The sequence below is a fragment of the Physella acuta genome, unplaced genomic scaffold (assembly GCF_028476545.2).
Source record: "Physella acuta isolate Inbredline_101_S28 unplaced genomic scaffold, ASM2847654v3 ptg000320l, whole genome shotgun sequence".
Lineage (NCBI taxonomy): Eukaryota > Metazoa > Mollusca > Gastropoda > Physidae > Physella > Physella acuta.
In genome coordinates, this window is record NW_026731839.1 from 629,716 (window position 1) to 654,829 (window position 25,114).

General features: G+C 36.6%; 1 protein-coding gene across 1 annotated transcript; it reads left to right on the forward strand.

Annotated features, from left to right (window-relative positions):
• The first annotated feature begins 2,818 nt into the window (after positions 1-2,818).
• Positions 2,819-12,570, forward strand: LOC131940506 (carboxypeptidase inhibitor SmCI-like). Its single transcript, XM_059299165.1, has 5 exons — positions 2,819-2,921; positions 4,263-4,424; positions 4,720-4,885; positions 10,692-10,822; positions 12,257-12,570. The coding sequence occupies exons 1-5, from the start codon at positions 2,819-2,821 to the stop codon at positions 12,427-12,429; spliced, it is 735 nt and encodes a 244-aa protein (XP_059155148.1). The 3' UTR covers positions 12,430-12,570.
• The last annotated feature ends 12,544 nt before the right edge of the window (positions 12,571-25,114 follow it).

Consider the following 25,114-nt stretch of genomic DNA (forward strand, 5'->3'; position numbering starts at 1 on the left):
ACGACGTAGCTGAGCTTACAAATGCTAACCCGAAAGTCTAAAGTACTTTAAACTAAATAAGCAACATCCTTCGCGAAAAAAAGCAGGCAAAATTAAAATAGCTTTTTTAAAAATTATTTATCCTTGAAAATGAGTCCTCTCAGCTCTAACGAGTAGCTAACACACGTTAGGGAGAGTTAAGGCGGCTGGTTATAGTGCTGACCATACCATCCCTTCATATGCCTAAGTCAAAGAAACCTAACTGGTGAACTCTACTTCATCTTGTTCACGGTTAGACAGGTCCGAAAAGGTAACGTTTCTTTTTACAAAACAGACTTGTCTGTCGTTCCCACTGTTACCGTCTGCACGGAGTGTATTATTTCTTTAGCAGGCTAACTTAAATGACCTACACATATAGTTTTAAAAATTGTTACCTCAAGGACTTTATAACACATCCTCCTAATACAACAATTTTACAAATAAACCTACGTAAACAAGGCACAAATAGACTGGCATTTGTTAAAATAAATGTGTACTCTCCGACACGACTATTTTCAAGTATTATGATGTTTTCTTATAGAACGATTGGTGTCACATTGTATGATAGTGTCACACTATATATTGGTGTTCCGCCATTCCTTCACTGTTCATAAACCTACCGAAACGCAACACTAATAGACTGGCATTCGGTAAAATAAATATGGCTTTTACAATATGTTCTTCCGGGTACAACGAAGGCAGGTAACAACGACACCCTGCTGACTGGAGCCTGGGATCCAAACCCAAGACGCTCGTTATATTAGTTGTGCACTCTACGACTGGACCATTTTCCAGCATTATGATGTTTTCGTATAGAGTGTTTGGTGTCGGATTGTCTGATGGTGACGCAAAAGCATATATTGAAAGCCACTCATTCAGTGGCGTAGCGAGGTAGGGTGTCACCCTGTGCGGCACTTAATGGTATCACCCCCCAGAGGCGTAGCGACCCATACCGGGGACACATTTTCGATTTGCACCCCCCCTCAAATTTTCGATTTGCACCCCCCCTCAAACTTTCGATTTGCATCCCCTCTATATATTTTGCTATTTTTTTGCCTTGGTGTCACCCCCCTAAATGGTGTCACCCGGTGCGGTCCGCACCCCCGCCCCCCCCACCCCCCTCGCTACGCCTCTGCACTCATTCACTGTTTATTATAAACAAGAGTTTGTGAATATTTTATAGCTAAAACGGGCTTATGAACATGGGCTTATGTACATGGGCTTATGCACTTGGGTTGATGAACATGCCCAATTGATGACGAGATTGCGTACATGGAGTTCTGAACACCAGGCTATGAATATGGGGTTGTGAACATAGATTTATAAACACATGTTTATTAATGAGTATGAAAATGGTGTTTTGGGTGAGTTTAGAACATCATATTTTGAATATATATTATGAGCTTGAGGATATTACGCTATGAGTATGGATACATTCATGGGGATATGAGTATAGGGTTAGGGGTGTGGGTTAATGAACAAAATCACGGCACCCGAACTCGTGACTTTCGTGACCACACCGTTCCTTATAAAAATAAAATTAATTAAACCCTGCTGTAATGTAACTATTACTGATCTATTTAAGAAAAGCGAATTTCGCCCGCGAATTAAGCTCTCGTATCCTTGCTCACCAAATTTATTAATGCCAATGACGCCTACACTAACGATCACGTTATATAAACAACGCACAGAAGTTTTATTAAACGATAATTCAAGGATCTTGTCTTATCTATGGCTCTGAAGCTACGCTGGTAGCTTGCGTCACGCTGTTATCTCATGTAATTAATTATGGTAATTGATTATGTGAACAAAATCTTTGTTTACAAGAAGCGGCCCCAACCTATAGGGCATGCAATAAAACGATCGCGGGAATAAAGGGTTTCTGTGAAACGTTTTCCAGCAAGTAGGTAAGTAGGAAATTGAAGTTGTAGTGTATGAAATGAGAGAAAATGGTGCGATTTGTTCGTGCGTTACTTATTTCTAATATTTATAGAGTGAAATGTGATTTAGATGATCATTTAGATGATCAGCTTAGCCCCCCCCCCCCCCCACGGAAAATTTCTACCGCCCCACGCCCCCCCGAACCAAATGAAATTTATATAATTTATATAGAAAATATATACTTTTAACGGTGTCCGCCCCCCCCCCCCCCCCGAAGAAAGTTTGCCGCCCCCCCCCCCCCCCCCCCCGGAAAATTTCAAGTGCCCACCGGAGAAAAAAGTCTGGACGAAACACTGATTGTGCTTCAATCGCAATTGTACGATTTACATCAAATACATTTAGATTTTTTAAAGCAATACTACAATAACAGCATTTAAAACGAACGGTTCCTAGCTTTCGGATCCTTTTTCATTTCGTATGTGTATTTTTATCAAGGGTTTAATATCCCCAAATTAACAGTATCGTGTAACCGTATACTATTTTAAAACAAAATACATTATTATATATTTCATGTTTTGCATTTAACGTTTCTTTTAAAATCTGTTATATTATTACAGTATTGTTTTATGTTATTATAACTATATATATATATATATATATATATATATATATATATATATATATATATATATATATATATATTAATTAATATTGTTTCGTACTTTAACTATATTTAAAGATGTTGTTTGACTTTTATTTAAACTAATATAGACGTATCGGATATTCTGTTAAGATGCATAGAAAAGAAAATTACTTTTAAATACTTAAATAAAAAATCTTGCCATTAAGTGAATATTTTGTACATGAACCAGTTGTAATTAACACCCCCAAGTGCTGCTGTTCACTGTAACATTACTTTATGTTGAGAGGTGCAATAAGCCACAACTGTTCTAAAATGTGGACCAAGTGGATTTGTGTGTTGCTTGTTGTGCTCAACTTGCAACCATCAGTGTTGGGAGTCCGTGAGTACTGGAATATTTTGTGATTTCATCCACATTAATTTTTATACATCTCTAGTCAGAGCCCCCCCCCGTTCCCCCATATATAAAATGTTTTTCTGTTAATGAAGTGAAAAAAACAGTAGAAGCCTATTTGGATCAAATGAGACGACGAGGTCGAATTGTAAAGCTTACAACTACTAACCCGAAAGTCATGAGTTTGAATTCAGATTTAAATTTGTAGAAGTCCATGAGTCCAGCCAGCTCTAATGGGTACCTATCTCACATTAGTAAAAGTAAAGTCGGCTGGACCTAGTGTTGATAACCTTAACCAATCATATGCCGAGGTCACAGAAACAGGTGAACTCTACCTCACTTGCCCCACGGAACTTCAGTCAGCCTATTAAAAATATAGTTTAGCATACATCGTTTTTAACACCTCTACTATCTCAGAAAAAAAATATTTGGAATAAAACTTTATCATAATATCTAATTTCCAAACTCAAATATTTCATCTTTTCCCTTATGTGACCAAGACACACGGGGCAGCGTTCACTTTTGTCGGTCTCCTGCACTTTTTTTGTAGTCCTCCAAGACAGTCATCGGGTCCCCCAAGACAGTTTCCTTGAGTCCCTCAAGCCATTTTTGATTGAATCCTCAAGACAGTTTCCTTGAGTCCCTCAAGCCATTTTTGATTGAATCCTCAAGACAGTTTCCTTGAGTCCCTCAAGCCATTTTTGATTGAATCCCAAAGACAGTTTCCTTGAGTCCCTCAAGCCATTTTTGATTGAATCCCGAAGACATTTTCCTTGACTCCCCCAAACCATAAAACTCGATTGAATCCCCAAGACAGTTTCCTTGATTCCCCCAAGCCATTTCCGATTGCATCCCCAAGACAGTTTCCTTGATTCCCCCAAGCCATTTCCGATTGCATCCCCAAGACAGTTTCCTTGATTCCCCCAAGCCATTTACGATTGAATCCCCATGACAGTTTCCTTGACTCCCCCAAGCCATAAAACTCGATTGAATCCAAAAGACAGCTTCCTTGATTTACCCAAGCCATTTCCGATTAAATCCCCAAGACAAATTCCTTGATTCCCCCAACCCATAAAACTCGATTGAATCCACAAGACAGTTTCTTTGCCATGCGGCTTCATGCCTCCATCGATTCCAAATATTCGGTAACATAAAAGTTTTCTTAGAACTTGGGACACCAACAAGTCTTCTAGAAAAAAATCTTCCCTGGGCTTCAATTGGGCATACAAATAAATCTTACTTAAAATGAATTGCACGCAGAAACATTATTTTAAAATTATTTATTCCTAATGAAAGTGTAGCACTATTTCATATTTTTCTGGTCACCAGCTAAGTACTGTAAACTGGAGCCAGACCCTGGTCCATGTGAAGCAGCCATGCCTATGTTCTACTACAACCCATCCACAAACGCATGTGAAGAGTTCATCTACGGGGGCTGTTGGGGAAACAGAAACAGATTTGAAACAAAGAAAACTTGTGTCTACACTTGCGGTTGGTAACTGATGTAGTCAAGTTACAGTGAAATAAATATTTGGTAACTTAAAAGTTTTCTTAGAACCTGCGCCACCGACAAGTCTTCTAGAAAAATCTTCTTCAAGATTTTGATTTCTTATGCCCCAGATGGAGGGTTAACAAAATGCCCTGTCACGCTGGGGGAGGGGTGAGGGAACGAGGGACAATTGGGCATAAAATAAATCTTACTTGAAATGAATTGCATGCAGAAACATTATTTTAAAATTATTCCTAATGAAAGTGTAACAATATTTCTTATTTTTCTGATCACCAGCTAAGTACTGTCTACTGGATCCAGAGCCTGGTCAATGTGAAGCCCTCGCGCCCAGGTTCTACTACAACCCGTCAACTAACGACTGTGAAGAGTTTAACTATGGCGGCTGTGGGGGAAACAAAAACAGATTTGAAACAAAGGAAAACTGTGTCGACTCTTGCGGTTGGTAACTGATGCAGTCAAGTCACAGTGAAATAAATACAACACTTTGGAATGTAAATGCTGCGCCATCTTTGACAATGTGGTAATGAAATAAAAATGCAGTAAACCTGACTTTCAGTTTTTCTCTATATACATTCTTTACATAAACAATTTTTTTTACAATAGACTTGAAAAGCTTGTTAAAAATGGTTCCAAATTTTTATTACCATGAGGCAAATTTTTCAACTAAAATTGAATATTTTATAAAATTTGTGTAATTAGTACAAAATGACTTCCAGTTTCATTAAGACTAGAAATAGCCAAAGACATAATTACCAGTAATATAATAGTAATTTAGCAAACACTTTTATTATTTTTAATTTGGATTACTAGAGGCAGTGTGTTGTGGTGATTGGGGATGTTATATTATTTAATATAAATACAATAGTACGTTATACGCCATAGATCACTATTGTGTATTATTATTAAGGAAAACAATTCTTCTGAATTTTACTGTTTTACTCTCCCTGACCATTCTGGTTGACTTCAAAAAGAGGTTGAGAGCACCTTTTGAAAATATTTGAATTGATAAAATAATTTTAAACTGCTTTTCAACGGCTTATATTCGAAACAAAAATATTAAAATTAGTGTAATCAATGGTTCCCAAACAGCTTTAATTTTTTACACATATAATTATAATTTATTTGTCTCTTGCCATATTTTTAAAAGATTTTTTCAAAAATTTAGTATGATTACATAGACTTTTCATGCCTATTGTTCATAAAAAACAAACAAAAAAAAAAAAAACAAAAAAAAAAAACAACAAAAAACTGATCTCTATTGATCTAAATTTTTATAAAAAGAAATATTTACTCTGTAGTTTAGTTTTATGATTATTCTTTCATTATATAAACATATTTAAAAAAAAAAAAATAAATTGCTAAAACGAAATATCCCGAGTTCCATCCCCTGGCACATGAGGTTCAATAGCTGGAGTTAGTGACTCTTTAAGGAGAGAAAACTCCAAAATTAAACCACCGATGCTTACATGACATCACCGGTGCGTATGACCTTCCAGTAAAGGTCACCGGCCAGGGCGCAACCAGAGTTTCTTCGGGCATCTCTTCGGGGGGGGGGGGGGGGGCAAAGCTCCCCCCCCGAAAAAATTCTACCGCCCCCCCCCCTCCCCCGAACTGAATGGAATTTATATAATTTATATAGAAAATATATACTTTTAACAGTGTCCGCCCCCCGCTCGAAGAAAGTGTACCACCCTCCCAAAAATTTCAAGTGCCCCCCCCCCCCCCCCGGAGAAAAAAGTCTGGAAGAAACACTGGGCGCAACAGTTCCTAGATGAACTTCATCGGCCACGTGTTCGTGACCAAAGCGAGCCACCAAGATGGAGGCATCCGGCTGTGGTCAGGCAAGGAGAGTGGTGTGCGCCGCCATGGGACACTTAACCCTAGACACACAACACGGTGGTGCCCCAACGACCCTAACAAGGTTAAGGGAATGCTTTAGATTTTAGATGATATGCCTAAGCAATCATTATAATGCCATGTTCTGTATAAAGCCAGGTTTGTCACTTAGACAATACAAAGTTTTATAGATATTCTAGAATGAGTACTTAACATAAGAGGAAATAACATGGATGTGAGGAGGGGGGGGGGGGGGGAGGAGGATTAATTAAAAGGGCGATAAATTTGATGACCTAAACCCCAACATATAACCCTCACACGCGTTTGATATTTTTGTCGCATCAGCGTTAAATATTTTTGCTCCCATAACAGCGTTTGGATAATGCTACAGCTAGGCTCTTACCACTTAATTAGTAGCCTGTCTGTACGGTCGATGATGTGAGCCGGATAGATTCATAGTTTCAACATCCAGTCTACTACTTCGCCATGAACTTTTCGATTTAACATCAGATCGAAAGTTCTCTCCTTTATTTTTATAGCTCTCAAAGTTAGTCTGGCTGTCTGGTTCAAACAGTTGCTAATCACTTAAGGAAGTAATAAAGTGATCGAGTGGTAGAACTCTGTCAGAGACACCAACGAAGGTTTTTGTCAAAAGCCACTTGTCTATAGTGTTGTCTTATTGCCAACAAGACATCTAACTGATACTAGACAACATATCTTTTAAATAATGATCCATTGTTTTCAAAACACTAACTTTAAGTTCTTCATCTGATAATTTTTGTGCATAAAGTTAATCACAACATTAAGACTGGAAATATACATAGGTGCCGTTAAATCGGTAATAATAGTAACTTTGAGTGTTGACTTTATTTCGTCCTACAACCCACATCACGGGACTGAGTGGTCTAGCGGTAGAGAGCTGGACTGCTAACCCGTAGTTTGCATCCGGGTTCTAGTCAGTAGACCGTCCCTGAGTACACCCAACTCTGATGGGTACCTAACTCACGTTAGGGGAAGTAACGTCGGCTGGGCATAGTGCTGACCACACTATCTCATCATATGCCGAGGTCACAGAAACAAGTGAACTCTACTTTACTTGCCCCATAGACCGTCAGGTTTGAAAAGGGAATTTTACTTTACTTAACAACCCACATCTGCGAGAATGGTAAAATGAGTGGATATTTTGCTTGAGATGAATCTTTCTTCTTCTTCTTCGTTCTTAATTATTAGTGTTGAAGGGGATCGAGATTTATCTGCCAGTGGGTTTGAACTCGAGACTTTGTTCGAATTTATCAAACATGAGCTTTTTGCCGACTCGACCACGCCTCCAACACAATTAAGCGTTACGTGTCAACTGGTTATGCGCCATTGAGGCCATTGACTCCGATTTCAGCCTACTTTTCTTTTTGGATTTGCTTCCATAGCCTTTGTCCAACCAAGAATAAACTACAAGGCAGCAGTTGTTTAATTTTGGAGTTGTCTCTCCTAGAAGAGTGGCTGTCCCCAGCTAACGAGCCTCATCTGCCCGAGGGTTCGAGCTCGAGACTTTTCGGTTTAGCAACCATGAGCTTTACCGACTCGACCACGCCGACCCCTTTGAGATGAATAGACATTCCCTCCCCCTTTATGAATGTTATGTTAGGTATTGCAAGGGTTTGAGATCAAACAAGGAGAAAGTTTTTAGCCGTGTTTACTACGGACAACAGTTTCATATGTGAGCGTAAATTTATTTGTGATGCGGTCACAATCAAATATGTAGATTCCACTTTCGCATACAAATGTTACGGTTATATTTGATAATATGGTTGTAAAATAAACGTATACATATACCTCCAAGTTTTTCTCCTCCTTATTTCACATTTTATTATTTAATAATATATAATTGAAATGAATGTTTATTGGTTTTATTTCTTTAGCATAAATAAATACATAGTGAAATAAATATCTACGTTAATAAAACAATCCAAGGTCAAACGGAATAGAGGGTATTATAAATAATAATCATTAAAAAAGTTTTTAAAAACCCACGTTTTCTGATTGAACTAAAAAGTAGAAAATAAACGCTATACATCACAATAATGCAAGCGATCACTCTACTATAAGCGATGAAAAACGTGGGGCGCCGAAGTAAAAGTTATATTACTATTGATTAGATAATACTATTGACTTTTATTAGGGAGCTTGTAGAGAGTCAACAGTATTAGAAACTGTAAGAAAATCACGGCGCCCCACGTTTTTGATCGCTTATAGTAGAGTGATCGCTTGCATTATTGTGATGTATAGCGTTTATTTTCTACTTTTTAGTTCAATCAGAAAACGTGGGTTTTTAAAAACTTTTTTAATGATTATTATTTTCTAGTTTTTAGTCTTTGTTTGCATTAAAATCTTGCTATCGATTTTATCTTTTCACTTTTTTTGGGTAAACGAAGACAACTCGTAAAAAGACAACTCGTAAAAAGACAACTCGTAAAAAGACAACTCGTAAAAAACACGTTGTGTTAACATATAGATTTGAACCCGTGTCGAGTGGGATAGCAATCGTGTGCCCAACCACTCGACCATATCGTCTCCTCTAAACTGTCCTACCTCCTGTAAGTTTAACCTCGGTTCAAACTAAATGATCTGCCCCTAAGCCTGTGGCGATGTGGGATCGTTCGCTTCACTGCGTGCGAGGTACGCGTCGCTCGTTTTTTTTCTAATGGCTCGCAGAGGAGAATTATATATATAGATTATATAGCGGTCTAAAATGCTCAATAAAATGTTTCCATTGATCAATTTAGTAATAATAACAATTGAATATTCAATGGTCATCCAAAAGAAAGCTTCCCTGAAAATTTCAGCGCGCTAGCTAACTGGGAAGTGCCAGAAATTTCGATCGCAAGATTTGATTGGAAAGACAAACAAACACAGAAAGACACAGAGAAAGCAAGTTAAAGAAAACGTGGGAAAATATACAAAATTATTTGAAATTGATCTCTGTTAGAATATGTCAATACAAAAAATCAAAGGTGTAACCGAAAAGAGGGTATTATTAAAGTATTATAAAATGTGAAATCTACGGCAATAAATATCAGTGCCCTAGCTGTGAATGCTGTGTTATTACTTAGACGATAAAATGAATTATATGTTTAACGGAGAGAGAGAAAGAGGGAGGGAGAGAGAGTGTGTGAGAGAGAGAGAGAGAGAAAGAGAGAGAGGGAGAGGGAGATGATGGGGTAATTAGGGGGTGGGGAGTGGTATAATAACATGTCGGGGGAGTAATTAAAAGGGCAGTAATTACCTTGACCTGCAATAACCACATGTGATTGGCACGGAGTAAACAGCTTATTTTGTTGAATCAGCATTACGTTAAGCTCACCTATATGCCGGTCACCGCTAGGCTTTTAATTAGTAGCTTAGTAGCCCATCTGTACAGTGGGTGGTGGGAGTGGGAGAGGGGTGGGGGCCGGATTTATGATTTCAAAGGTATTAAACACAAAGCAGCCTACAATATTGATTTTAAGGTTTCGATCACTACCACCTCCCCCCTCTTCTCACCTTTAACCTATTGATTTACATCAGATAAAAAAAGCTTGTTAAATGAAAGGTCTAAACTTGCTTATAACTCTCAGCGACTAAAATTTTGGTGGGGTAGGGGGCGGACACTAGTTAAAGTATATATTCTCTCTCTATATATATTTTATTTCGTTCGAGGGGGGGGGGGGGGGCGGTAGACGTTTTTCGGGAGAAAGGGGGTGGAAGAGATACCTGGAAGAAACTCTGGAAGTAGAGTAGTAGAGGGCTATCATTGGCACAAAGACAGATATTAACCTTTTTTCCCATTTATTTCTTAAAACTTAAATCTTTTAAATTTTAAACCACTAATATTTGTTAAACTCTACCGTTCCTACTAAGTTCTGTATCAGTTTATGTGATTGGGAGAAAGCATTGACAGGATGATGTAATTATTTAAGGCGGGTTGGATACAATTAATGGATGTCAACAAATCGGAAATATTGGTAAATGGATGAGTTGTTATTTTGTTGCTTCTGTTATAAAAGAACAATAACAAATTAACAGACCAGTTATTGTTTCAAAACTATTGATCTATTTTGCATATTAAGCTATATTTGTAGTTGGTTATATTATACACAAGATTATGTATCATGATGGCTTATATATATATATATATATATATATATATATATATATATATATATATATATATATATATATATATATATATATATATATATATATTTACTACCAAGCACACATTTTAGGGTATAGATTTTTATCTTATATTCAAAAAAATTTAGGCGAAATTTTGTTTGTAATATATATCCACCCACGACACTTTGATTTCTTTTTATAAAGCTTTCCAATAAGTGAGCTTGTTGTTTAAAAAAACAGTTTTAATTAACTCACTAAAGTGCTGCTGCTAATTATAAAATTACTTTGCGGAGATCAGCTAACACAAGAAACAACTTTTGTAAAATGTTGTCTAAGGCGGTTTGTGTTTTACTTATTGCGTTCATCATCCAACTTTCAGCGGGGGATCGCCGTAAGTATCACAGTATCACTGAAATATTTTAAACATAACATTTCGAATATTTTCATCAGCTGACTTAAAATTGTGTTTTAATTGTATCATTTTAGAATCTCATACGTACTTTGATAAATTAAGGTTTTAATTAGAATGTATGGTTCAAGTATTTTTTCTTCGATTTTTTCATATAAAATCTATATTACATTTTTTAAATCTAGATTATATTATACCTCCTTTCGCGTGAACATGTTTTTAAATAGTAAATCTACGTCGTAATTAAAATACAAGTATCTAGTTTAATTCTATTTCCTTGATTGTTCCATGTAAAAAAAAACAATAACATATTAACCCGGTTTAAGTTTAATCTATTTCCATTTTTGACAAAAGTCGCACAATAACATTTCATGTATTTCGATCCAGAGATAGTTTTAACAACCATCTGCAGTGCCTATCTTGTCCTTGTTGCATCTGCCGGACATGATTGGTCTGCCTCTATAAAACCTAACTACTTTACTGCAGAGAATCTATTCAAATAAAAATAAGGTTCCTAAAATCGTCAGGAGTTAAATATGAAAATATTTGAAATTATTAACGTATCACTAGGGGATCTACAAAATTGTACATTTAATATTATTTCTTACTTGATTTACATTAAAGAAAAAAATATTGCAAAAAAAAAAAGAAATGATGAAATAAAGTAAGTAAAGTTTTCTTTCGAACCTGACGGTACACGGGACAAGTGAAGTAGAGTTCACCTGTTTCTGTGGGATAGTGGGGTCAGCACTATGCCCAGCCTTTACATAGCATGGGTCAGGTACTCTTCAGAGCTGGGTAGAATCTAAGACGTTCTACGGACTTGAACCTGGATTCGAACTCGAGACTTTCAGTTTAGTAGTCGTATGAAATAAAAGTGCAATTCATACTTTTTAAATTTTTAAAGATCTGTAAGCTATACCCAATTTTCGTACTTTGTAACAGTAATAACCGTAACTTTTAATTAATTTTTTTAGTAGTTTTATTGTTTAGCTACAGTAACTCATATCAGTTTCTATTTAATATCACTCGGTAACCTCATTGTTATTATTTTAACTATATAAAAGAAAAAATAGTCTAACAAAGTTCACCTCCACCAAATTATTATTGAATATCAAGCGCTAAATAAAAAGCTATAATGTGAATTTTTTATTTTACACTTACAAAATAAAATGCAGAAATATGAGCTACTTTGTTAACATTTACCAAATAAACGTCAATAACATGAACTGTTTTCATAACACTTACTATATAAAATGCAGAAATATGAACTCTTTTCTTAACATTTACTAAATAAATGCAGTAATATGAAATATTGGGTTGACATTTACCAAACAAAAGTTAGTAACATAAACTTGTTTTTAACATTTACTAAACAGAATGCAGTAATATGAACTATTTTTTTTTAACCACCAGCGTCGGACTGTCAATTACAGCCAAATAAAGGCCGATGTTATGGCTACTTCCTCAGATACTACTTCAACCCATCATCTGGAAGATGTGATACATTTATCTTCGGCGGTTGTTTAGGAAATAAAAACAACTTCATAACAAGGAAGAAATGTATGGAAACTTGCGGGCGCAATTAGGCAGGAAGAAAGTTTCCAGTGTCATATGTTCATTTCAATGTATGTGTACGACGCTGTCATATATTGATGGTACTGTTAAATATAAAAATCGCATACGAATGTTACTGTCATATTATCTAATATGGTTGTAAAATAAACATATAGACAAAAGTATTTTCTTTCTTCTTTTTTATTTCGACTTACATTATTTATATATAATGCATAATAAATGTAGTTTTTCTGTTGAATAGCATAAGGTTGAATAAAGTATCACATAAAAAAATAATGTAATAAATGACCAATAAAAGAGCGTGAAAGCTGCTTATTCTCATCATATGCACTATCCCAGTGTTAAAGGAAAAACAGCATTAAAAACAATACTAAAATATCTTTCCACAGAAGCAGGAAATAACTTCTAACTGATTGTTATTTCTGAATAAGCAATGAAACAAGGGAGATAAGTGAAAAAATGTTGAGGGTCCATTGTGTTATATAATTAAAACTTTTTATGAGAATTTTTTTGAAACAGCAAGTAAACTGGTAGTGCAAAGTGAAAAACAACAACTGAGTTACGTTTCTTTGCTGCACTTTTTCAAAGAACGACAAACAGAAATACACATTTAAATATATACATATGTATTGATTTAGCAGAATTATCACTCTCTCTCTCTATACATGGACATAAATCTCATGTTTCTGAATCAATCTACCAGAGACGTAGCGACACATTTCAGATATATTTGCAAATAGACAGCATCCTATAAAGTTAAGGACACAATTTTAAATACAGGTCAATATACAAATAAATGAACGGGCTAAGCTCGATCTAGTTAATACGTTGTATTGATTGCCTAAAGTACGGTAATAGATTAAAGCATGTGCGTACAAGATTTAAAATAAGATGCAAACCTTAGGATTTGGCGTCAATCCCTAACCAGACTTCAGCCAAGGTCAAAGAATTACAAATAAAATTAACTTTATTCCATCAAATTAGCACAATGCTGATTGGGCAACTCAAGCTTCAATGGGCATCTCCAAAATTTATTCAGGCCACATCACGTACACCTTAATCTTAAATTGAACTTAAATCTACTCGAAAAATTATATAGAGTTTATAAAAACACGAACATTTTTAAAAACAAAACCAAAACCTGCCAGATCGAGTTCAAGAAGAATTGTACAACACAAATTCTAACTATAACTTTACAATATAGGTGTACACTATTACGATTTTCACAAAAATCTTTACAGTTAAGAAGTAAGTGCTAAAATGACGTAGAGAATTTTATATATATATATATATATATATATATATATATATATATATATATATATATATATATATATATATATATATATATGTTTTTTCTTTATTACCATTTTTTGTCGTTTTACTATGAAAATGTACGTGGATTTGATAAAACTGTGTAGTGTGTGTGTTTGGTGTGTAGTGCAATTTGCTTTTGCCATAGTAGCCATAGTAGCAATAGCAGCCATAGTAGTTATAGCCGCCATAGCCGCCCTAGCCGCCATAGCTGCCATAGCCGCCCTAGCCGCTCTAGCCGCCATAGCCGCCATAGTAGACGTAGCCGAAGCTGTAGCCGTAGCCGTTTAGGCCGTAGACTCCGATTTTAGCCTGCTTTTCTTTTTGGATTTTCTTTTGTTTGACCAAAAACAAACTACAAGACAGTAGTTGTTTGCTTTTGTAGTTGTCTGGCCTAGGAGAGCTGCTGTCCCCAGCAATCGAGCAACTTCTGCCTGAGGGTTCGAACTCGAGATTTTTCGGTTTAGCAACTATGTGTTCGATCAAGTCGACACCTTGAATACCTTTGAATATTATACGTTAACCGCTCTACACCCATGCCTGGTTGCAGATGTGAAATATAATGAGACTAAAATATCACCTCCTCATCGCTCACAAAGTGTTGGCACGTGCTATTGACAGATCAAACCAACACACCAGCTAACCTCTTATGTTGTAGCTTACTTATTCAGACATCATGTGTGTGTATGTATGCATGCGTGTGTGCAAGCGCGCGTGTGCGTGCGTGTGTAAAAATGTTTCCCTTTCAAACCTGACGGTCTATGGGGCAAGTGAAGTAGAGTTCACTTGTTTCTTTGACCTCGGTATATGAAGAGATAGTGTGGTCAGCACTATGCCAAGCCGCCTTTATGTTCCCTAACGTGAGTTAGGTACCCATCAGAGTGGACTCAGGGACGGTCTACTGACTTGAACACGGATTCGAACTCGAGACTTACGGGTTAGCAGTCCAGCTCTCTACCGCTAGACCACTCCGTCGCGTGTGCGTACGAGTGTGTGTGTGTGTGTAATTATCGGATAATGTGTACGTTTGGTCAAAGGCAATGGCGTTTTTATCAGTTTAGACGTATGTTTATGTATGTTTGTGTATATTTACAGGTACGTATGGGAGTACACTGTAATTCACGTTCAAAGATACATGTTTATTGAGATTATCAAGTTGAGGCGTGTGGGAAAAATGTTTGTAAATGTCGACGTTTATTGCAGGGGTTGTGGTTTGAGATTGGATAAGTTAGGAGTGTGTATTTTCGAGTGCTTTTTTTCATGTCTTTGCGAGAGTGTATGTTATAATGCTTTTGTGTTTCAGTCTGTATTTGAGTCTGTATGTGTTTTCCGAGACAAAATTAATTTTGTTAATCATTGTTGCCTGTGCCAGGCAGAACAACAAAGAATTATCCAGTCCACGTATCATTGTTCTCAATGCAATGCTTAAGCAAGGATTGTTTTTCTTTAATAACCTGGTGAAACTCGTGTGGGTATGTAATTGAAAATTGCATTAATAACACTGATTCGTGGATCTAGTTTAGATGCTGGTTAGTAATTAGTTCAGGTTTACGATTATTGATTGAACAGGAATTTAATTTAATAAAACGAATGATACACTGTTTGACAATTTTAATTAGAATATTTTAGACGCCAACTCTGCCTTTGACGGGATTAAAAACAGCATTAATTATGTTTCAGAATTCCAACCTGATATATATATATATATATATATATATATATATATATATATATATATATATATATATATATATATATATATATATATATATATATATATATATATATATATACTAGCGTACCCGTCCCCCGCGCGTTGCCGCGGGGATAGAAGAAAGTTCGTGATATAGACATGTTTTTTAATCAGTTTTTACATACCTAAACTTTTTAAAAATAATATGAAAAACGATTTGCACACCAAGTGAACGGCACACCATATGTATAATAGTTCGGAATACTAGTCTATTTATATAATTCTCTTCTGGGAGCCGTTAGAAAACAAGCTGCAAGCGCGCCTTACAGTCCCCTCTCTTCCTCTCTATCGCTACCACCCCCACCCCCCACCCCCTCTCATGGTATGGTGAGCTGTGGTTTACGCTGTTTACATTTTACAATCATAGAGACGGGTTTGGTGACGGCTATTAGGGGCAGATAATTTAGTTTGAAACGATTTTAAACTTAGAGGAGGTAACTAAGAGGAGGCTGCTTTCACCGGGGGGGGGGGGGGGGGAAGGGGGGTTTAGTGTTTTTAAGCAAATATTTTCAGTGGCAGCATTGGTACTGTCGAATTAACAAATTATAAATTACTGAAAAGTAGAAAAAAAACAACTAAATAGCGGCGTATGATACGCAGCGGGTCGGAAATAGCTTAAAGTCCTACTTCAGCCCAACTGAAATTATTCAAAATTTGAAAGAAGGGAGATAATTAGATGACTGTGAACACAATAACTTGAGTACCGTTACAGCTTGGTTGATGAAATTTCAGATATATGTATTATATCAAATTTGTAGTTCTGTATCAGCGATTTCCGGTAACCGGAAGTGACACTTATTCTACTTTAATTTTTTCAAAATCCTATTATTTGACTACTATTTCAGATAGATAAATGAAATTTCACGTGTAAGTAAAAGATCCAATTCTCTGCCTTTTGACAAAACATGAGTAATTTCCGTTGACCACAAGTAGTAATTTACGCTATATTTTATGCATTTGAATTTATTCAGGGACAGTGGAACTATTTTTAAAAAAAAATATAGGACCTCTATCTTCATTTATGATTTATTAATTAAAATAAGATTTTAAAAAAGTAATTAAAACAGGTTTTCTATTATATTATATGGAAAAAAACTTATGAATATACTAAATAGTTTTAATTATTTCTCATTCTAAACCTATCGAATAAATGCAAAGTAATCTTTTATATAACCTACATAATTAACTTTTCTTCTAATAATAACAAACTCTTAATAAAAACTATTAATCCTACAAATATTAGAGTAGTCTCCCTTGACAGTTTCTATTCGAATGTATATTGTGTTGATTTTCGTTGTGAAATACAGTTGACATTTTAAATTAATTATATAAGTAAACAATCTCTTTGAATATTTATTTTAAATAAACTGGGAGTGATCTCCCCTAAACTTTCTCGAATATTCTAATATAACACTACGGGTGATGGCAACTCAGGACATAGACAATACTTTTAATCCATTTTTAATTACTTAAACTTTTTATAATAGAATAGAATCTCGTAGAAAAAAAGAATTTTACACTAAGTGAACGCCAAATAAAAAGTGCACAATAGTGCGGAATATTATTAGTATTTTATAAATTCACATGCGTATTTTTGGGAAATCGGAAATAGGGTAAATTACTACTTCCGATCGATGGAAATTACTCAAAACTTAATAGATGGCAGAGAATTGTATCTTTTACTTACAAGTGAAATTTCATTTATCTATCTAAAATAGTACTCAAGTTATAGGCTTTTGAAGAATTCAAAGTAGAAAAAGTTCCACTTCAGTTATTGGAAATCGCTCAAAAGTTGATACGGATATATGATTTTGATATAATACTTATATATGAAATTTTATCAACCTTGCTGTAACGGTACTCAAGTTATCGTGTTTACAGACACACACACACAGACACACATACACACAGACATACGGACAAGATTGCAAAACTATGTTTTTCCGACTCAGGGAGCCCTAAAACGTCGAGATTTGCAAAAATCTCGATTTTTTTGCACGATTATAAGACTTTCTCTATACTTCGTATATACGAGAAAGTAAAAAAAGCATGCAAACAGTATAGTCAAAGAAGTAATACTTGTATGGTTAACTAAATAACAGATTTGCTATACCGCGCAAATATGTCAGCACATCTGTTTGATCATATGTCAGTACGTTTGTTTGACCATAAGGGGTCGGCGTGGTCGAGTCGGTAAAGCTCATGGTTGCTAAACCGAAAAGCCTCGAGTTCGAACCCTCGGGCAGATGAGGCTCGTAAGCTGGGGATTGCCACTCTTCTAGGAGAGACAACTCCAAAATTAAACAACTGCTGCCTTGTAGTTTGTTCTTGGTTGGACAAAGGCTATGGAAGCAAAAGCAGGCTGAAATCGGAGTCAAGGGCCTCAATGGCGCATAACCAGTTGACACGTAACGCTTAATTGTGTTGGAGGCGTGGTCGAGTCAGCAAAAAGCTCATGGTTGATAATTCAAACAAAGTCTCGAGTTCAAACCCAGTGGCAGATAAATCTCGATCCCCTTCAACACTATTAATTAAGAACGAAGAAGAAGAAGACCATAATGTAATTTTTCGTGCAGCATTCTGTATAGGTTCTCAGCTGGGTAGCTTGCTCCTGCGACACATTTCAAGAAAGTTATCTTTTGCCGTGTGCAGTTCAAATGTAGACATTTAAGTAAACGCCACATGATGAGGTGACTACATCGGAGGAGAGACTGAAGACTGTAATGCCATCCTTTACAAATGTCATTTGTTCGTGCTACACCAAAGCCAATCGCGTGTATTTGATTCCAGTTTTAAAAATTAATCCGTACCAAATAATGACAAAGCGCTTGTTATTAAACACCCGCATTGGACAACCCACCTGTGATCACAGACCCTCTGCTGAGAAAACACATGTGGTCAAACCCCCTATGATCAAACCCCCTATGGTCAAAGCCCCAATGGTCAAAGCCCCTATGGTCAAACTCCCTATGGTCAAACCCCCTATGGTCAAACCCCCTATGTTCAAACCGCATATGGTCAAAGCCCCTATGGTCAAACTCCCTATGGTCAAACCCCATATGGCCAAATCCCTTATGGTCAAAGCTTCATATGGTCAAACCTCTCTGTTGTCAAACCCCATATGGTCAAAGCACCTATGGTCAAACCCCCTATGGTCAAACCCCTATGGTCAAACCCCTATGGTCAAACCCCCTATGGTCAAAGCACCTATGGTCTAACCCCCTATGGTCAAAGCACCTATGGTCAAACCACCTATGGTCAAACCCCCTTTGGTCAAAGCACCTGTGGTCAAAGGTCCGCGCACCCACATTTTCTTTCACTTCTCGTACATTTCAGTACCGTATTTAAATTGCGATGCATCGAACATCCAGACTATCGATACAAAATAAACAGATAAGAAATTTTTTTGTATGATGAAATTTATATGTATTTAAGGCGTGGTGAAAGAAATTTTGCTTTTTGTGTTGCTAAAGATTGGGTAAACGACAGCCAAATCGCTTGACGTCATTTATGGACCTCTCTTAAGGCCCGTGATTGAAATGATTAGCTATACAACAGAAAGAAAATTCTAGTTTTACAGCCATCTACTCAAGTCATAAAGGAAAATGTAGTGCCTACTACAGAATAACTTAATATCTTGATTTTAATCACTATATTAGTTTTAAATTTAACAACATAATAACACGTACTTATAACGTAACGCATTACAAAGTTACATTTTTTGTGTTCATGAATAAAAGATGAGACCTGGCTAAAACAACGTCACCACTGCTCCTGAAAGTTTTGGCTATAAAAGCCGGACGTGTTGACCACAGACGGTACCTTCTGCACCACAGTACCGACGTCTTCACGTGACCTCAGCCAACACAACCAGCATCATGATGATCAAACTCGCCATCTGCCATCAATAGAATAATCACCTACGTGTTTTTGGTGTGTGTACCACATGACTTTAGTAGCATTACTTAAATAGCAAACTAGGCATTCTATTTTATCTGTCCTTCGTTCACTTGTTGCCAACAGCAGTAAAACATTTGAACCAAAAATATATTACTTTTTATTACTTTTTAATTACTTTATGTATACATTACAAGTTACCACACGGCATATAAATAACGAGCTGACCCGCGACGTAGCATACGCCGCTATCTAGTTGTTTTATTTTCTACTTATCAACAATTCACCTGACAGGTGGGGATGAGGGTGGTGGCTAAGCTGCGTAGTGTTTTCTATGGTCCCCATAAAGAGGATCATATATACTACCCCACCCACATGCCCCCCACCCCAGAATCTCGTCTTACTTATGGCTATACGGGCCTCTCTGGTAGTTTGGGTCGAACTGTTGCCACGTGTACATTTATTATGGTAATTGATTATGGGAACAACATATTTCTCTATAAGAAGCAACCCCAGCCTAAAGGGCTTGCAATAAAACGATCGCGGCAATAAAAGCTTTCAACGATACGTTTTCTAGCAATTAGGTTAGTAGGAAACTTAAGCTATAGTTACTTAATGAAAGAAAGGTTAGATTCGCTCGCGCGTTACTGGTTTCCAATATTAAGTAGGAAACTGCGTTACTGGTTTCCAATATTAACAGGAAACTTAAGCTATAGTGTACGACATGAGAGAATAGTGCACGTTACTGATTTCCAATCTTTAGAGCAAAATTTGATTTAAATGCTTATTGTTGTATTACTATACAAAGCGTGACATCAAGACACGGCTACAGATTGTTTGATCAAATCATGTTATCTTACGCCTTGTCTCATTTTCTCTATAGTATAATTGTTAGTAGATGCTTTTACTATTGAAATTGTGCTTAAATAACAATTGTAAGGTATGAATAAAATAAAAAAATAAAAAAAGGCAATATTACAATGACAGCAATCAAGGTCCTAGGTGCTTTGACCACAGGTGCTTTGACCATAGGGGGTTTGTTTCACAAATAAATAATGTAGATGTACTTTAAATTACATAAATAGAAAGGATAACAAACGATAAAAAAAACCATACCAACAGTGCAGTCAAAAAAGTAATAATTGTAATGTTTAGATGACTTGTATTTATATATGAATAAACATATTATTATATCCTGCCGCAATTTAAAATATAATTCCACAACATTTAAAATAAATCATTACAATATATGGACAGAGCGCATATTATCAAACGCCAGCATTGGACAAACTACCTATGATCAAAGACCCTATATGGAAAAAACACCTGTGTTTAAAGCCGGACACAGCGCTTATGATCAAACACCCATTGACAAACCACCTGTGATCAAAGACACTCTGCTGCGAAAACACCTGTGATCAAACCCCTATGGTCAAAGCTCCGTTATGGTCAAAGCCCCGCTGTGGTCAAACCCCCTATGGTCAAACCCCCTATGGTCAAAGCTCCGCTGTGGTCAAACCCCCTATGGTCAAACCCCCTATGGTCAAAGCACCTGTGGTCAAAGGTCCGCGCACCGCAATCAAAACAGACGTTGCATCAAATTCGGATCCTTGTTCTTATGTTTACTTTATTATGGGTTTATTAACCACCCCAGAGTTTCTTCAACGCATCTTTTCGGGGGGGGGGCGTAGCTCCCCCGAAGAAAGTCTACCCCCCGGAGGAGATGGAATATATATAGTAAACATATACTTTTACTATTGTCCGCCCCCCACCGGAAAATGTAATTGGTAACCATATTCTATTTTCAATTTGCATTTAACGTTGCTTTTTTTAAAATCAGTTTTATTGTCACATACGTGTACTATGCTATTATAACTTTAAATATATTCATTTTATTGTTTAGTACTTTAACTTTATTTTAAGATGTTGTTTAACTTTTATTAAACTAATTTGACGTAGTATTTGTTAGTGGATATTCTGTTAAGATGCGCGAAAAAGAAAACTTCTTTAAATTTCTTTAAAAAAAATCTTGCTATAAAGTGAATAAGTTGTACATGAACCAGTTTTAATTAAAACCCCCAAGTGCTGCTGTTTATTATAAATTACTTTATGTTGAGAGGTGCAATAAGCCACAACTGTTGTAAAATGTGGACCAAGTGGATTTGTGTGTTGCTTATTGTGCTCAACTTGCAACCATCAGTGTTGGGAGTCCGTGAGTACTGGAATATTTTGTGATTTCATACACGTTTTTTTTATACATCTCTTGTCAGAACCCCTCCTCCCCCCAGATATAAAAATGTTTTTCTGTTGATGAATTTGTGTAAAAAACAGTAGAAGCCTATCTGAATCAAATGAGACGACATGGTCGAATAGTAGAGCGTTCAACTGCTAACCCGAAACTCTCGAGTTTGAATCCGGATTCAAGTTCGTAGAAGTCACTTTTTCCACCCAGCTTTAATGGGTTTTTAGCTCACGTTGTTAGTAAAAGTAAATGACACAAAAGCAGGTGAACTCTACTTCACTTGTCCGTAAAGGAGCCTTATTAGTCAGCCTCTTAAAAATATAATTTAACATACATCGCTTTTAACACACCTACTGGCTGAGAAAAAAATAAAAGTTTGGAATTAAACTTAATGAAAATATCTAATTTCCAAACTCAAATATTTCTTCTTTTCCCTTTTGTGCCCATGACACATGGGGCCGTGTTCACTTTTGTCGGTCTCCTGCACATTTTTTGTAGTCTTCCAAGACAGTCATCGGGTCCCCCATGACAGTTTCCTTGAGTCCCCCAAGCCATTCTTGATTGAATCCTCAAGACAGTTTCCTTGCCATGCTGCTCCATGCGGCTCCATGCCTCCAAATATTTGGTAACATAAAAGTTTTCTTAGAACCTGGGCCACCGACAAGTCTTCTAGAAAAATCTTCTTCAAGATTTTGATTTCTTATGCCCCAGATGGAGAGTTAACGAAATGCCCTGTCACGCTTGGGGAGGGGTGAGGGAACGAGGGACAATTGGGCATAAAATAAATCTTACTTGAAATGAATTGCATGCAGAAACATTATTTCAAAATTATTCCTAACGAAAGTGTAGCACTATTTCCTATTTTTCTGATCACCAGCTAGGTACTGTAAACTAATGGCAGACTATGGTTCATGTGATGCCATCATGCCCATGTTCTACTACAACCCATCCACAAACGACTGTGAACTGTTCTTCTTCGGGGGCTGTGAAGGAAACAGAAACAGGTTTGATACAAGGCAAAATTGTCTCCGCACTTGCGTTGGTAACTGATGCCTTGAAGTCACAGTGAAATAAATACAACACTTTTGAATGTGAATACTGCCGTTATATTTGACAATGTGTGGATAAATAAACAAATAAACTTACTTTCACTTTTTATCTTCATTATTTACATACAGAATTTTTTTTTACATTTTTAAATATTTTTTACATCTAAACAGTAACTTAATGATATAGGTAGGAAGCTTATGTAGTTTGTACCAGTGCTAAAAAAAGGTTTCGAGTTATAAAATACTTTTGAGCAATTTTCTATAACTCATATTTTACATTATTATATTATCTTAAAACTCCGCGTATTTCTTAGCATTCGTTCTGACAGTACTAGCAATGATCGAGAGAGTGATTAGGAGAACTCATAAACTATTTATCTTAAGCCCTTGAACGCATTCTGATAATTTCCCACTTTACTTTGTGCGTCCATTACGTCATGAGGCAACTGAATGTACCATACAACTGCTCTGATTTATAGTTGTAGAAAATAAAAAAGGAATATAAAAATAGATGCATTATAACGTAACTATATAATTCAATCTATCAATCAAAAACATTGAAATAACATGACAGTCAACGTTCCAGATTACAATTCGCCTCACACCTTAAGAGCTACATGGCTACGTTTAAATCGCTACCACAAACATTAGTTTTCATTTACCTTTATCTAACTAATTGACGACGTAGCTGAGCTTACAAATGCTAACCCGAAAGTCTGAAGTACTTTAAACTAAATAAGCAACACCCGTCGCGAAAAAAAGCAGGCAAAATTAAAATAGCTTTTTTAAAAATTATATATCCTTGAAAATGAGTCCTCTCAGCTCTAACGAGTAGCTAACACACGTTAGGGAGAGTAAAAGCGGCTGGTTATAGTGCTGACCATACCATCCCTTCATATGCCTAAGTCAAAGAAACCTAACTGGTGAACTCTACTTCATCTTACTCACGGTTAGACAGGTCCGAAAAGGTAACGTTTCTTTTTACAAAACAGACTTGTCGGTCGTTCCCACTGTTACCGTCTGCACGGAGTGTATTATTTCTTTAGCCGGCTAACTTAAATGACCTACAATTATATAGTTTTAAAAATTGTCACCTCAAGGACTTAATAACACATCCTCCTAATCCAACAATTTTACAAATAAACCTACCGAAACAGCACAAATAGACTGGCAATTGGTAAAATAAATGTGTACTCTCCAACACGACTATTTTCAAGTATTATGATGTTTTCTTATAGAACGATTGGTGTCACATTGTATGATAGTGTCACACTATATATTGGTGTTCCGCCATTCCTTCACTGTTCATAAACCTACCGAAACACAACACTAATAGACTGGCATTCGGTGAAATAAATATGGCTTTTACAATATGTTCTTCCGGGTACAACGAAGGCAGGTAACAATGACACCCTGCTGACTGGAGCCTGGGATCCAAACCCAAGACGCTCGTTATATTAGTTGTGCACTCTACGACTTGACCATTTTCCAGCATTATGATGTTTTCGTATAGAGTGTTTGGTGTCGGATTGTCTGATGGTGACGCTAAAGCATATATTGAAAGCCACTCATTCAGTGGCGTAGCGAGGTAGGGTGTCACCCGGTGCGGCACTTAATGGTATCACCCCCCCAGAGGCGTAGCGACCCCTACCGGGGACAAATTTTCGATTTGCACCCCCCCCCCCCTCAAATTTTCGATTTGCACCCCCCCCCCCCTCAAACTTTCGATTTGCATCCCCTCTATATATTTTGCTATTTTTTTGCCTTGGTGTCACCCCCCTAAATGGTGTCACCCGGTGCGGTCCGCACCCCCGCCCCCCCCTCGCTACGCCTCTGCACTCATTCACTGTTTATTATAAACAAGAGTTTGTGAATATTTTATAGCTAAGACGGGCTTATGAACATGGGCTTATGTACATGGGCTTATGCACTTGGGTTGATGAACATGCCCAATTGATGACGAGATTGCGTACATGGAGTTCTGAACACCAAGTTATGAATATGGGGTTGTGAACATAGATTTATAAACACATGTTTATTAATGAGTATGAAAATGGTGTTTTGGGTGAGTTTAGAACATCATGTTTTGAATATATATTATGAGCTTGAGGATATTACGCTATGAGTATGGATACATTCATGGGGATATGAGTATAGGGTTAGGGGTGTGGGTTAATGAACAAACTTCCGGGACCCGAACTCGTGACTTTCGTGACCACACCGTTCCTTATAAAAATACAATTAATTGAACCCTGCTGTAATGTAAATATTACTGATCTACTTAAGGGGGCAGTATCACCCAGACTAAGGGAGGAAAACAAAAATATTCACCAAAAAAAAACTATTCGACATACACATGTCAAAATTGTACAGCAGTAGTAACGGTTCTTCTGCTATAATACAGTATATAAATTGTAGGGTATATGTATAGCAACATATTT

Bases quoted from the DNA above. Each gene is read 5' to 3' on its own strand.
- LOC131940506 (XM_059299165.1), top strand. From the start codon at position 2,819: ATGTTGAGAGGTGCAATAAGCCACAACTGTTCTAAAATGTGGACCAAG. The intron at 4,886-10,691 runs GTAACTGATGCA...AACTCACTAAAG, and splicing joins TGTGTCGACTCTTGCGGTTG to TGCTGCTGCTAATTATAAAA. The intron at 10,823-12,256 runs GTAAGTATCACA...TTTAACCACCAG, and splicing joins ACTTTCAGCGGGGGATCGCC to CGTCGGACTGTCAATTACAG.